At 46.0% G+C, this 15,959-nt stretch overlaps 1 protein-coding gene across 2 annotated transcripts in view; it reads left to right on the plus strand.

Annotated features, from left to right (window-relative positions):
* Positions 1-15,959, plus strand: part of KYAT1 (kynurenine aminotransferase 1) — a 44,894-nt gene that overhangs the window by 24,729 nt on the left and 4,206 nt on the right. Inside the window, exons 2-4 of one of the 2 annotated variants that reach the window (XM_075560671.1) lie at positions 9,961-10,087; positions 13,216-13,274; positions 14,737-14,884. In XM_075560671.1, the coding sequence (XP_075416786.1) occupies positions 9,989-10,087; positions 13,216-13,274; positions 14,737-14,884 (306 nt within the window). In that variant the 5' untranslated portion in view covers positions 9,961-9,988. The remainder of the gene's footprint in view (positions 1-9,960; positions 10,088-13,215; positions 13,275-14,736; positions 14,885-15,959) is intronic. The other variant, XM_075560672.1, reaches the window with a different exon arrangement.

Consider the following 15,959-nt stretch of genomic DNA (forward strand, 5'->3'; position numbering starts at 1 on the left):
CAGACGGGGAGAAGTTGATTGTGGAGCTGGTCTCAAAGTTTTCACAAGGTCCTCGGGAGTCTTCCCGAGTGCCCTGACTCCTAGGAGCAAGCTGCCGTACACGCCAGAGCCGGCAAGTGCAGGGACCCGGGCTGGCGGTGGATTTCTTAAGAACGTCCCCAGGGCCCTCAGTCAGTTAAGCTCCCTTATGGCCACCCGCAGCAGGCTGTCTGTTCTCGAAAAGATTTACAGCCTTGGGAATCCTACATGGGCTTGCTATGAATTGGAATCGACTCATTGGCATTGGATTTATTTTGGGGATTTTATGCCGCTACTAAGGAGCCCTGTTGGCACAGTGAACTGAGTGCTGGGCTGCTAACCACACGATTGCCCGTTCAAACTGTGGGAGAAAGAGGGGGCTGTCTGCTCCCATAAGGACTTGTATTACTCCATCCTGTAGAGTCGCTTCCAGTTGGAAGCAACTGGGGGCAATGGGCTTGACTGAAGGCTACGGTCACTACCAAGCTATTGACTTTTTAAACAAATCTTGGAGAGTATTTGCATGTGTGTGTGTGTGTGTGAGATAGCTTTACTGAGATAGAATGTGTAGCCCATGGAATTCAGCCATCTAAAGTGTATTGTTCAATGGTTTTGAGTGTTTTCAGTTATTCAACTTAATTTTAAAGCATTTACATCACCCCTGAAAGAAATTCAGTCTTCACTGATGGTCACTGCTGTCCACACCACAAACCTAAGCTGTCCCGGATTTCTCTCTATGGATCGGCTCATTTCAGATGGAAGAAACCCTGCCACCCTGGTTTCTTTCACTTAGCATCTTTTCAAAGTTCATATGTGTTATCACATGATCAGCATGTTATTCCCTTTCTATGGGCAAATTACATTCCATGTTGCTTATTCATCATCAGCTTGTGGGCACTTGGGTTGTTTCTACTTTTCTGACTGTTAGGCAGGCTACCGCTCTGAACGTTTGTTTGCGGCTCTCTTGGGTAGATACCAAGAAGTAGGATTGTTGGGTCATATGGTACTTTTTTTGTTTTTATATGGTTTTATTGGCACATAATCCACATATCATATAATTCAATCATTCAGTCATATCAAGAAGAATTGTGCAAGCATTATGACAATCAGTTTTAGAACATTTTTTTTTACCATGATTAAGTCACCTTTAAAATGAGTTGTGTGGTTACATTCAGTTGTAGTGCTTCCTCCCCCTTGCATCTACATTGTTTATTCCCCAAACCCCCTCGCCCCCAAGTCCCCCTCCCCCAAAATTCTCTATAAACCCTTTGCATCAGTTATTATCTCTCTGCATCCTCTCCTGTGCATCACAAAATGGTAAGCCCAACCCAAACAGTAAAGAACACAGACGAGACGAATAACGTGGTATGTAAAAGCAAGGGTGATACTCGTTTGGGTTTGCTGATTTTTACTGTGGGTCAACTCGTGAGTCAATTTTTCCACAGTTTTATTGGCATTGATTCACACATTATACAATTCAATACTTCAATCACTGTAAGTTCTGGAACATTTTCTTCCTTCCTGTACTCATAACTATTCCAGGTAAAACTGGAATCCCGGGGACTCTGGGAAAATGAAGGATGGTCTCAAGGACATTCAACTGACACAAAGCAGAATCAATACCTCAAATTAAGTGTTCTGATTCCGTGTCTACTGTTTATTCTGAGACCGAAATTATTTTATTAGTTATGTTAGACAGTTGTTGAATGCTTTATCTTAACATTGGGCCCAGAGTTTGGTTTGGGTTTAGTTTCATTTCTATGGAAGGACTGTTCCCTAAGGCTATTTGTATACGTGTGTCTGTCCTGAAGCCTCTTCTTGGGGATGGATTCCTTCCACATCCACCTTGGCTACAAAGAAAACATTCCCTTGCTTTTTGCTTCTGCAGTGAACATAGCCAGACAGCAGGAGCTGGTCAGGAAAGCAGACGGAGATCCTTAAGCAGGCAATTGTACAAAAAGAAAACAGTCTAATTCAACAAAAACTAGGGCAAATTTAATCATCCCATTTTTTAAAGGCTCTATAAATTTCTCCTTTATAATTCTTTTCTCTCAGCAAGAGATTTCATTGAGCCTCCTCTGATCAATTGAGGAAATTGTTCTTTATGGACTTAATTTAAACAGTCATTGGCAGTGCTGCTCAAATGAGCAAGCTCTTACCTCTGACCTGGCTATAGAGGGCTTCCCATCTGCAGAGTGAGCTGCTCGCAGACCACCCACAAAGGAGTCACTCAAGGAGTTTCTCGCCGTCAGGCAACGTGGGTCGTATTTATAAATCATTATGATGATGGCAACAAGTGTACATATGTGCTTGACACGATGGATGTCAGGATTGTGATAAAAGCTGGATGATCCACCAATAAAATGATTTAATAAATAACTAAGTAAATATTTTTAATTTTAAAAAGTTTATAGTGTTGAGTGTCAGATCCAGCATTCAGTTAGGTTAGGCTTGGTAAATTGGACCAGTTTATCAAAGGCATTTTCATGTCATGCAGCAAGCAGCAGTTTGGGCAAAAAATAAAGAAGGGCTTAATGGTGGAGAAATACTGCCCCAAAGAAATAAACAAGGATTACTAGCATGTCCATAATAGCAGTGACAAAATGGGTTTTCATGGTAAAGGCATGAAAGAATTGCAGCATTCATTGAAAAGTAGATTGTTGAAGGTTAAAATTTAGCACCTTGTAACTGATTTCCCTTCTGACCCATTTAAATTTGTTCTAGTTTTTAATATTTTCTGCTTTCTTCAGCAAACACTATATTCCAGAAACAATGGAAATTATAGCGCTATGGGGGACAACACTGGAGATACAGTGCGGGATTCACCGAGGGGAAACACTAAGGATGTGCAACAGAACAGCAAGGGGAGCAGAGCAATGAAGTCCCCAGGGAATACCAACAATAGACGTTGGTGCCAGGGTGTGGCGCCCCATCAGGTTCAATCAAAAAACACTTCTAAAGGTCAACAAACAGAACTTGAACTATTTACAGGCTTTTCTTTTTTGTCCTTGGTTTTGTTGTTATTTTCTTTTGTTGCTTTGTTTTGCTTTGTCTTGTTTTTGTGCATATTATTATCTCTGCAGATCTATCTGGATGAACAGTCTGGAGGAGAAAACAACTGGTCTGATGGTTCCAGGGGGACATGGGAGGGGGGGGGAAGGGTGAACGGTGGGCATTAACAACCCCAGGGACAAGGGAACAAGTGATCCAAAATCTGTGGTGAGGAGGGTGTGGGAGACCTGGTAGGGCTTGATCAAGGACAGTGTAACTGAGAGGAATTACTGAAACCCAAATGAAGACTGAGCATGATAGTGGGTCAAGAGGAAAGTCAAAGGAAATAGAAGAAAGAACTGGGAGGCAAGGGGCATTTATAGAGGTCTAAATACATGCATGTACATATGTAAATATATTTATGACGATGGGGAAATAGGTCTTTGTGCATATATTTATAGGTTTAGTATTAAGGTAGCAGATGGACATTGGGCCTCCACTCAAGTACTCCCTCAATGCAAGAATACTTTGTTCTATTAAACTAGATTCCATGATTGTCACCTTCCTGACACAATTGCTGAAGAAAAAGCAAGTCCATAAGCAAAAGTGGTGAAGAAAGCTGATGATGCTCGGCTATCAAAAGATATAGCTTCTAGGGTCTTTTTTAAAAAAAAAACCATCTTATTGGGGGCTCGAGCACATTTGTTGTTATCATCATTCTCAAGACATTTGCTTTCTGCTTGAGCCTTTGGTATCAGCTCCTCATTTGCGTCTGGGGTCTTAAAGGCTTGAAGGTAAACACGCAGCCATCTAGCTGAAAAGCATTAAGCCCACATGGAAGAAGCACACTAGCCTCTGTGATCACGAAGTGTCAATAGGATCAGGTATCAGGCATCAAAGAACATTGCCCTTGATCAAACCCTACCAGGCCTCCTATACCCTCCTTGCCATTGATTTTAGAACACTTGTTGTTCCCTTGTCCCTGGGTTTGTGAGTACCCACGTCCTTTCCCTGCCTCCCCTCTCCCATGTCCACGAGGAACTGTTGGTCCCATTGTTTTCTCCTCCAGATTGTTTATCCCGCCTGTCTTATCTAGATAGACCTTCAGAGAAAGTAATAAGCACAACAACAAGGCAAAACAAAAGAAAATCAAACAAACAACAACAACAAACAATGACAAAAAAGAGAAAAGCCTGCAAATAGTTCAAGGTTTCTATGTTGTCCTTTAGGAGTGTTTTCCAGTCCAGTCTGATGGGGTGCCACGCCCTGGCCTCAAAGTCCATTTTTTGGTGTTCCCCAGGGACTTCATTGGTTTGTTCCCCTTGATGCTCAGTTTTGCCCCAGTCATTAGATCTTTTTATTGTCCAGATAGCTTGGGTGATAAGAACAAAGCATTTTTTAAGTGGGGAAAATAAAACAGACACTCAAATATTTGTTCGGTACAATGGGTTTCCGTTACTGTAGAGGATAGTTGGGGCTCTCCTTATGGGAAAACTCAACAAGGAGAGGCTTTAACTCTGTGAATATTTGCAAGTTAAATACAAATACCTGCAAATGAGAAATGTATAACCCTGAGAGGTGTTACTGAGGAGCTCAAACGTTGCCTGTATTCGAGGTCAAAGGTGACAATGCCTGCCGAGACTCCTTGACCCACAGCTTTCCAGAAGTGTCCCTTACAAATGTCTTGCTGTGTCTGTTGTTCTGTTCCTGTCCAAGCATTATGCTATATGGAAGGGCCTTAGGAGCAGCACGTTTGGTATCAGAGCCTTTTCATGAGAAAGAATTTTTGTTAAAATTAGTTTTCTTTTATTAGGTGTTCTCTCTCTTAACTTAGGATCATATTTTGTTTTGTTTTACAATTTTATTGGCATATAATTGCGTATCTTACAATTCATATCAAGAAGAATTGTATGATCATTACTCTACAATCAGTTATAGGACATTTTCTTTCTCCTCGCCTGCATGAATTGTGCAATCACATTCAGTTCTAGTGCTCCCTTCCCTCCCAGCCTCATCGTTTCCTCCTGAAACCCCCTCTCCCCACCGACGTCTGTTCACTACACGCCTGCACATGTTATTATCTCGATGAGGAGTATATTTTTGGTGGCAGAATAAACTGTGCTGACCTGGGAGGTTCTGTCTGGGGTCTTAAAGTCATTTCATTAGACTGGCATTTGTGGGGATAAAAGGGTTTGTTAGGCAGCGTTTCTACAAAAGCTTGTAAAAATCTATACTAAAAGCACTAGCCATTTTTAGAACAAATACACTAGAAAAGTGCTACAGTTGTGGCACTTATATGTGTGTGTGTGTACTTCTATATGTGTGCCACAGTGTATGTGTGTGTACACTCACACAGTGAGACATATCCCTAATATTTGTGATACAAGTTCTGAAGAAGCACACTGTGTTAGACAGGGTTCTCTAGAGAGATAAAACCAGGTTGCTGATGATTTTATATATATATATAGATATAGATATAGATATAGATATAGATATAGATATAGATATAGAATACAAGAAATGAACAGTTAAATTATAAAGCTGTACAAATGGCTCAGTGCAACTCACTCTCGTGAGAGAGTTGTGAGACACTAGCAGTCCTTCAAGTCTTGAGGGCTGTCAGGTAGTCCTCTGTAGAGAGAGCGAGCTAGGCTATCCCAGCACAGGCAGCAAACAGCAAGGCAGGTCACCAACTGTCCTCAGCTCTGGAGATGGAGATGTAAATTTCATTCATGTGATCTTAAAGGGACCTCAACTTACAGCCACACAGTCCACAGGCTAGGTGTCCCACAGGTAGTGTACCCTCTAAATTGAGGCACAGAACAAGCAAGGCAGCTATACACTGGTCCGATGATGAAAGAGCAAGAAAGGCGAGGCTCACCGAGCCATTTATCGCTCCGCCCTTCAATTAATCCCACTTGTGTTTATCGGCCAGGTTGCCACAATAAACTATCTCACACACATTTAAGCAACCTGCAGAATAGGTTCATTGTCAGGCCTAGTCATAACTTGGATAGCTCCCAGTATGTCTCTGCTCCTTGACTGCTTTTGCAGAAGTTGACTGCTGGTATTTGTAAAAGGTTTTCAAAAAAGGCTGGATATTGAGGAGGGAAAAGTTTAAAGGCATGGGGTTGGCTTAGCTAGGCCTAACATAATATGGCCTGATGCCACGAGTCAGTTCCAACTCATAGAGACACTATAGGACAGTGTAGAACTGCACCTGTTGGTTTCCAAGACTGTTAACTCTTTCTAAGAGTAGAACGCTTCATCTTTCTCCTGCAGAGCAGCTGGTGGTTTCGAACTGATAACCTTGCAGTTGATAACCTAATGCATAACCCACTGCACTGCCAGGGCGCCTTGTGCTTTTGAAATTTAGAGCTAGTGATTTAAACCCGCTCCTGAAGTGTGCATAAATGGTCACTGGTTATTCCAAGACCAGCTTGTAAAAGCAGAAGTTAGTTCAGGGGGAGAGGTAGGTGCTCGTTAGCATTGCTCAGAGCTAGTGATGATCTAGCTCCTCTTGTAAAAAGAACTAGAAGAAAGCCAATAGAACTATTAGAAATAAGTAAATACTTTAAAAAGAACTGGAAGAAGTTGGTTTTATGTATGACTTACTTGTAAAATAAAAGAATTAGGGTTAAACAGGAGAGTTTTGTTATAAATCCTGTCTGATCTGTTCAATTACAACAGCCCTGATAGACAGCATCCAGGGAAAGGGACTGGCTGGGTTCGAAAGAATTCACTGTGTGTAGCTGAATGTTAGGTTAAAGGCTGGAGGAAGGTTAGGTTAGGTTATCTATCTGATGAAAATCCAGTTATTTATTAGTCATTTAAACTTTAATTTTGAAAAAAGTAACCTATTAAGCTTTTGCAGACAGATAACATCTCAATTATATTAAATAAGTTATTTTAATAGACCTCTTAAGCTTCGTCTTTTGTGTAACTTAAGTGACAATAGTGGACACATCTTACCAGCAGACTTAAATATATTTCCCCCCTGTGACATAAACATGAGGATAAAATTTTAAATGATAAAGAATGGTAATTAATTAGTTAAAATTAGGGGTGGGAAAAAAACAAAACAAAATTAGGGGTGGGACTAATTTTTAAGTTGATCCACTATAAAGTATAATGATCCTTGGGGATACTATGGGTTAGACATTGGGCTGCTAATCACAAGGTTGGTGGTTCAAACCCACCAACTGCTCAGAAGGAGAAAGATGAGGCTACCTGCCACATTAAAGGTTTACAGCCTCAGAAACTCCGTGAATGGTCACTGTGAGTCAGAATTAACTCACAGAATTAACTCGCAGGACAATAAAATTTGGATGTACTATAAAAATGAAAACTTTTTTGAGTGAAAACTTTTGTTAGAACAAACTAACTTTTATTAATTCCAGGGTATTTTAGGACTATTTAATTTCTCTTGAAGTGCTATTAAAATTATTAAACATACCATATATATTCGTGTATAAAACGAGTTTTTCAGCACAATTTTAATGCAGTTTTTGTGATAAAATTAGGTGCCTCAGCTGATATTCAGGTCGGTTTATACTTGAATTTATATGGTACTAAGCAAACTTAAGAAGCTGCCTGACGAGGTAGTTAGGGAAGTAGGAGGGATGGAAATAGGAAATATGGTGGGGGGTGTAGACCACAAGTGATGGTGCATTGAGGAGACTGCAATGGTGGAAACCAAATGGCTACGAACTGTCGAATGTCAAACTGCTGGTCTGCTCTGTGAACTTCACCCAATACATAATAACAGTTTTACAAAAGAAGATTGCCTTGTGACATTAAAAATTAACTTATTCATAGGTGTCTGAGACAAAACACATAAACACTTAAACCTGAAACAAGACATATCAATTTACAAGTCTGTGCAAAGCAAGAAGCAAAAATAGCACATCAAAAAGGAAAATAAATTGAGTTATTCTTAGCCAATTCCTGACCTACCCTGTTTCCCCAAAAATAAGACACCCCTGAAAATAAGACCTATATACATTTCTCTCTCGCTGAAATGTAAGGCACCCCCGAAAATAAGACCACCCCTAAAATAAGGCCCCCGAAGCTATCTGGACTCTGGACCGTAGCGGCGGGCACCTCCGCACAGCTCACTGTTGGCCACAGCACAGCCGGATCAGACAGGAAGTGCAAGGTCTCTTTTAATAAAACAATAATAAATGTGTACTGTATTCTTCTTCATGGAAAAATAAGATATCCCCTGAAAATAAGCTCTAGCGCATCTTTGGGAGCAAAAATTAATATACGACACTGTCTTATTTTCGGGGAAGCAGGGTCGGTAAGGCTACTTCACACTAGCCTTTTCTCGACGTCGCTGGGTGAGTGCGGTGGCCCAGCTCTACTGTGCGTACAGGCCTGAGGCTGCTCCTGTGTTACTGTGAAGGCAGTGTAGGGGTCACAGCAGCGGCTCCCCGAGTACCCTTGGAAAGTGGCATTTGGGGGCGATGATTACTAGTCCCCCTCAGACAAGGACTAGTCCCAAATCACTCCTTTTCAGAGAAAGCAGTAGGACCTTCAAGTTTCAGATAGTTTTAAGGACAACCTGTAGGAGAGTACAGGGTTTGTCCAGGTGCTCAGTTTACAAGGCAAGGCAGAAGCTCTGCTGACTGAAAAAGAAACAAGTATCGCATCCACATGCAGGAAGACACCCATCAACCGAGCCACACAATTGAGAACCTCGACTAAAGCTTTCTCACACAGAGCACTTTGTGACCTAAATGAATAATAACAGGGTCGTTTGGTTAAGTTTTTGTTTAGGACACAAGTAGGATGGATGTAGGTGGAGAAAGGTTTTCAGTGGTGCTACAAGATGACACTCATAATATCCGAATGCTTGTGATGTGTGATTCTCAGAACTCAAATCCACGCCCCCTGTCATCAGTTGACCCCTGTCATCAGTTGACCCCCGTCATCAGTTGAATTTTAACTTGGCAATCCGATACAGTGTTTCAAAGCCTGTCAGTCTTCATGGGAGGAGCAAGTCTTATCTTGGTCCCACAGAACAGCTGTGGGGCTGGAACCACTGAACCTGGGGGTTAACAGCCCAACAACCAGGGCACCTTACTTTTCAGAACATGGCATAAAAATGTCAACGTTGATGGAAGACACTGAGTGTGGAGCTGGTAATAAGACATAGTATCAAGGATCTCTCTTTAGACATTGCTTGTTCACCATCAGTAGTTTTGGGTGTTTTGGTTGTTGTCTTGTTTTGGTTTTGAAACTTTGTTTCAGAGCAAAGGAAATTTCTTAAGACCATCAGCAGAGGCACCTAATTTTACCACAAAAACTGCATTAAAAATGTGCCGAAGAACTCGGCTCATACATAAGTATATGTGGTATATCTGTGTTGAAATTCTCTTCATCCCCAAACCTGTCTTGATTGCAGGGAATACATTCCCTTTGTTATTTATTGATGCTAGCAATTAAGATCGCCTTGTACCAAGGGAGCAAACATGGCGTTTTCAGGCAGCAAGAACCGAGTGAAACGCCATCCTGTTTATATCAAATCTGTCCTTCCGTTCCTTGTCTTTCTGGTTAACGGGTAGCCGGATCTTTCTGGTTAACGGGTAGCATGTTCGGTTCTTCAGCGGGAATCTTTTCCACATGGTGTTGGATCGGCTCTGTGATGTTAGCGACCATTGCCGATCCGTTTCAGGATCGTGTTATCCGTCAGGATGATGTGCATCTTGAGAAAGGTGACGGTTGGCAGTGTGTGGGGGTGAGTCACTGATTTGATGAAAGGTTTGAAAGGGCTAACCCTGCAGCAAAGTGTATGGTGCTGCTCCTGGTCCGGGGGACACCTCCATAAACAGTAGCTGGTGTTGTCATTGTTGTTGTTAAGGCTGTGTACCAGGGACCCAAGCTCTGGGCTTGGAATCATTTTCTGGTTGGGACTCTCTCCTCCCTTCTCCGCTGCCCTTGGAGAAGTCAGCAGTGCCCGGTGGCTCTGGGAGGCATGCTCAGGAATGTGGCGGCCATCTCTGCGCCCCTGGTGGGGCCCCTCCGCAGAAGGAAGGCCGGAGCCGCCTCGTTCACCCGGCGCTTGCATCAGACTGTAAGTGCCCCTCTCCTCTCCCCTGTCACCTTCATGACCTAGGGTTCCTGAGGTATGACTTGGCCCTGGCTTCAAAACGGTGTGTCTCTTCTTTCAGGAAGCCCTCCCCTCCTGCAGCTGGGATGTGGGCCCTCCCTTGCGCTTCTCTCTAGTGGGGCAGTTATGGAGCTGCTGGGGCCCTGCCTCCCACCTCGTCCCTCATGCCGAAGCCGGGCTCAGAACATAGTAATTGCTCAGTAAACATTAGCTAAGTGAATACGTTACACAGAAGCGCGGACCAAGCAGGTTTCTTTGTTGTGCCTTGTTTCTGAGACAGTCAAAGCCACACAGAATAAATCAAACAAGAAGCTTTTATTCAGAGCAATCAACCAGGAGGCAGCTACCACTTAACATCTCTCGGTCCAAGCACAGCGTAACATTCAGCTTGCACCGCATACAACCACAAGCAGGGGTGGCGATCAGTCACTGATACGTTCCCTTCCTCAAGGTGAGGAGGTTGGGGGATTACCAAGTTTGCAGTCATCAGTCAGCATGAGGTGTTCCTGGCCACTGTTAATTTCAAACTGGTCACTGCCACTGGGGAGACCTGACTTAGTCAAGCATAAGGAAAAGTTACAGAAGCCAAATTCAGCCGGTTAGTCATTAAACATTAGGGTATTTCACTTCACTTATCTGTGCACTTTTTGATGCACTTGAAGGTCACTCCTCTGAGCACCCTAAGTTTCTGGGGTGCCCTTATTATTTATATTTCCTTCCTAAGCCCATTTAACTTTATCCACTGCCTCCATTCTTTCCCTCTCTACCCTATACTGCTCCCCTCCAGCCCTCTAGAAGCCTCTACTCCTGCTCCCCTCCAACCCCCTAGACCACTCTACTCCTGCTCCCCTCCAGCCCCCTAGTCCCCTCTACTCCTGCTCCCCTCCAGCCCCCTAGACCACTCTACTCCTGCTCCCCTCCAGCCCCCTAGAAGCCTCTACTCCTGCTCCCCTCCAACCCCCTAGACCACTCTACTCCTGCTCCCCTCCAGCCCTCTAGAAGCCTCTACTCCTGCTCCCCTCCAACCCCCTAGACCACTCTACTCCTGCTCCCCTCCAGCCCCCTAGACCACTCTACTCCTGCTCCCCTCCAGCCCCCTAGAAGCCTCTACTCCTGCTCCCCTCCAACCCCCTAGACCACTCTACTCCTGCTCCCCTCCAGCCCTCTAGAAGCCTCTACTCCTGCTCCCCTCCAACCCCCTAGACCACTCTACTCCTGCTCCCCTCCAGCCCTCTAGACCACTCTACTCCTGCTCCCCTCCAGCCCCCTAGGCCCCTCTACTCCTGCTCCCCTCCAACCCTCTTCAACTCTGACTCCCACACCTCCTTGCTGCTGCTCTCCCTGAGTCATCCTCACCTTATCTTTTAATCTGATGCATCCTCAATTCAAAAGCAATTTCACATATCTTTGAACCCAACATGCCATCGGTTGTAAAAATCTGCTGCGATTTTTCGGACCAGAAAAAACAACAACCCAAATGCCGATTAAACACATACTGCCCGTTGCTAGATGTACTGGAACTCAGAGAGCACAACATGAAAAAAGGCATTCGAACGATCAAACATGGGATGTTCACTATACAACAAATTTGGAAAACTAGTAAAAAAACAAAAAAAAATACCCCACGATATTAAAATCAACTATTGTCCCACCACTCAAAGAGAAAAACCTTCATGCGCATTTTGCTGCAGAATTTCTTTTATACTTTTCCCCTGTACATATATGCTCATAGAAAACATGTATGCATATGTACAAAGATGTATTAGTTGAGGGTGGTTAGTTTTTGCCAGCAAACAGAATCACACTGTACTTACCATTGTATAGCCTATTTTTCTGATATCAATACATTTCACATCAAGAAATATTCTTCTATGGTGTGATTTTCTCCAACACTTTTAAATCATAAAATTCAAATGTTTCTTTGGAAAAGAAGAAAAAAAATCCATTAACTGACCTACCCCAGGTAACCACCATGAATTTTGCTTGTAATGTGATTTTCCCTGGTGGGGATCACCATCATTTTGAACTATTTTGATGTGTACTGAGTGCCAGGCTTGGTGACAGGTCCCTGTGCTGGCAATGGACCCACTAGGTGCCAAGCCCCCATGCTAGGCTCCTTGGCAGGATGCCCAGGCTATGGGGGAAGAGGAAGACCTGAACACACGTCCCTGGGTCCCCTCCAGGGCAGGGCCCCGCTGCACTCCTGGGAGCTCCTCTGCTCCTGCCTCCTGGCCAGCCTTCCCGCTGACTGTGGCCAGGTCTTTGCACTGTTTGAGACCTCAGCATCTTCATCAGTTGGATGGGGACTTTTATGACTTATTTGGGGCCCTGTGGGGAGGCTGAGCGAGATCAGGAACATAGGGAGAACCCCCATGAGGGGTCCCTGTGAGCCACAGCCAGTGCTCAACACCTGGCCCCACTCCTACTAGCCTTCCGGGCCCAAAAATGACGCGAGGCCACGGAGCCCATGTTGATGGGGATACTGAGGCTGGTAGGAGATAACCCCCTGTCCAGTGTCACCTAACCAAGGCAGGCCTAGGACTGAGCTTGGAGTCATAGCCTCAGCCCGTTTCTGCATAGCTGGGGGTGAGCAGGAAGCTGTCCTGGGGGGAACGCCAGAGTAGGATGTACAGAGAGAGGAGCCCCCTCTCCCGAGTCAGGAGATGGAACTCTCCCTGCTCCCCAACACAACTCTGAACTGGGAGCTGATGCCTACCTGCTAATGCTCCCAAGAATTCAAAGAGAAAACTTAGCCAGGACCAGGTGCCCAGCAAGACCACTGTGAAGGGGGCAGTCTAATTACCTTCATCAGCCCTCCTGTCTCTCCTCCTCATCTCCCAGCCCTCCCCTGTCAAAGGCTAACCCTGCTGAGTGTGGGTTTCTGCCTGGAGAGGCAGATAAAAGGAGAGGAGCCTGTCTGGGCAGGTAGATGAGGCAGTGAGTTGGGTGAAGACCAATCCCACTATCTGGAAACTCTGATCTCTGCGTCCTCCCAGGAGGGCGGAGAGATGGGGCTGCCACTCAGCACCGCCTCCCACAGTCGACCGGCCACCTTCCCTGGACAGACCGCAGTGTTCTCTCCCTGTCTCTAGGGCACCATGGCCAAGCAGCTGCAGGCCCGAAGGCTGGACGGGATTGACAAGAACCCCTGGTAAGCAAGCTGAGCCTAGGGTGTGTGTGGTGGCCCCTGGGAGCAGAGGGGAGGGGCGGAACAGGTGTTACCCCTGAATCTGCAATAGGACAGTGGGACCTAGGACTAGGCTGGGAGGTTGGCAGCCGCTGCCCAGGACACTCAGGCTTCCCTCTACTTGTCTGTGGCATTGACGTTAGGGGGTCATGGCTCCCACCTGGGAGCGTCCTGGGGAGGAGGTGGTCGGGTGAGATATAATACTAGCCAGTTACTCACCGTGTGCTGTGGCCCAGGTACCATGCTAAGGGCTTCACAAAAATCAGTTTATTCCACACATGGGGTTCATGGTGCCCTCTCTCAGACAGGTTGGAAGGTTCAGCCAGGGCAGAGGAAGGGAACCATTGAGAGGCAGGCCTCCTTCTGACTTAGACCAACTGAGCAGAGTTGTTGGAGCACAGAGGGGGCGACTCTCTGGTCTAAAGACAGGCAGGACAGGAGCTAGCCTGGGAGGAATGCAGGTAGGGAGTTGAGAGCCATTCAGGCCAGGGCAAATGAGGGTGCCAGGGCAGGGGTCTGAGGATCTGGACCCTGGGGGTTCAGCCTAGAAAGTGGCTGGCTCCCCCAACCTCTCAGTCCATCTACTGTGGAGTGCGCACCACCCGAGGCTGAGTTTCAGCACCGCCGTTAGCACTGTGTGACTCTGGGCAGATCGCTACCCTCTCTGGGCCACAGCAACTCCTTGTGTTTGCAGAGACACTGGAGCTCTGGGGAGGAAGGGGCGGATTTTAGACAGACGTACACTTTATTGCGAGTCAGACCCATTCCTGGAGCTCCAGCCCAGGCCCTCTGCCCCCAGCTGTCTGAGCACCACATACTAGTCCTTCAACTGGTGGGTGGTCCCCAAGAAGGGCCAGAAGAAAGGCTGAGCTGGGGTGTGGGGGGTGCAGGTGGAAATGGCAGGGCCCTCTTTGTTGAAGGATTTCTGACAGAGGTGACATCAGAGGCTGACTGTCATGAGTCTCACCATGAGCCAGAAAGAGGGTGTCCCCAAAGACTGTTGAGGCTCTTTGATCAGAGTGTTTCAGACTCCAGTTTGACACATGCATGGGTGGGAATCCACTTCGGGAGTTCACCTAGTACTTTCACAGGTGGAGAGGGTCGGGAACACTACAGTCAGTAGCTGGCATTCCAGAAGGGTGGTGCTTTTGGTTTCTGCTCCACATAATATGAAGACTGTGGTAGGAAGATTAATTCCTACTGTGTCTCACAGTCAAAAAGCCAGGGATCCCCTGGACACGGTGCTGATCCAGGCCAGGGGCACAGCCTGACCTCACGCCGATCTCCAGGCTGGCGGGCAGAAGCTGCTTGCCCAGCAGTTTTCCTAGAGCCGGACCTATGGCTCCTTCGGCCTGCCCTGGAGGCCAGCAGAAGTGCAGGTCATGGTGGGGGTGATGGGCCAGTGGCAACTCTGTTTGTCACCCAGGGTGGAACTCACCAAATTGGCCAGTGACTATGGGTCTGTGAACCTGGGCCAGGGCTTCCCTGACTTCGCGCCTCCAGACTTCGCCGTGGAAGCCTTTCAGCGTGCCCTCAGCGAGGACTACATGCTCAACCAGTACACCAAGGCCTTTGTGAGTCCCCAGCCCCTCAGCCCTCTGGATACAGGCTGCTTGAGGAGGGAGGGGACACAGCCCACACGAGCACCTGGAACCTTAAAATGTGCAAATGGCCAGAAGTTGGCTTGAGGGCAGAGCCAAGGAGTATAGGTAGGCCATAGTTCAGTGTACACTGGGGGTGCTACCTTAGTCCCAGCCCCCAGGCCGAGAACTCAGTGTTTGTGGGGAAGGCAGAAGAGTTGACAAAACTCTTTTATGACAAAACCAGTTGATAAAAACTGTGGTGCAGGTGCATAAGCAAATGTGGTGAAGAAAGCTGATATGATGTTGCCCGGCTATCAGAAGACATAGCATCTGGGGTCTTAAAGGCTTGAAGGTAAACAAATAGCCATCTAGCTGAGAAGCAACAAAGCCCACATGGAAGAAGCACACCATCTGTGTGATCATGAGGCGTCGATAGGATCAGGTATCCGGCATCAAAGAACAAAAAAATCATATCATTGTGAATGAGGGGGAGTGCAGAGTGGGGACCCAAAGCCCATCTGTAGACAACTGGACATGCCCTTACAGAAGGGTCTTGGGGAGGAGCCGTGCCAGTTAGGATGCAGTGTAGCACCGATGAAACATACATCTTTCCTCTAGTTCTTTAATGCTTCCTCCCCACCCACTATCATGCTCCCAATTCTACTTTACAAATCCCGGTAGACCAGAGCATGTACATAGGTACAGATAAGAGCTGGAAACACAGGGAATCCAGGACAGATAAACCCCTCAGGACCGATAATGAGAGTAGCAATACCAGGAGGGTAAGAGGAAGATTGGGGAGAAAGGGAGAACTGATTACAAGGATCTACGTATAACCTCCTCCCTGGGGGACGGACAACAGACAAGTGGGTGAAGGGAGACATCAGTCAGTGTTAACAACTTATAAATTATCAAAGGTTCATGAGGGTGGGGAGGGAGGGGGAAAATGAGCTGATACCAAGGGCTCAAATAGAAAGCAAATGTTTTGAGAATGATGATGGCAACAAGTATACAAATGAGCTTGACACAATGTATGTATGTATGTATTGTGATGAATTGTATGAGC

The sequence above is a fragment of the Tenrec ecaudatus genome, chromosome 10 (assembly GCF_050624435.1).
Source record: "Tenrec ecaudatus isolate mTenEca1 chromosome 10, mTenEca1.hap1, whole genome shotgun sequence".
Classification (NCBI taxonomy): Eukaryota; Metazoa; Chordata; class Mammalia; order Afrosoricida; family Tenrecidae; genus Tenrec; species Tenrec ecaudatus.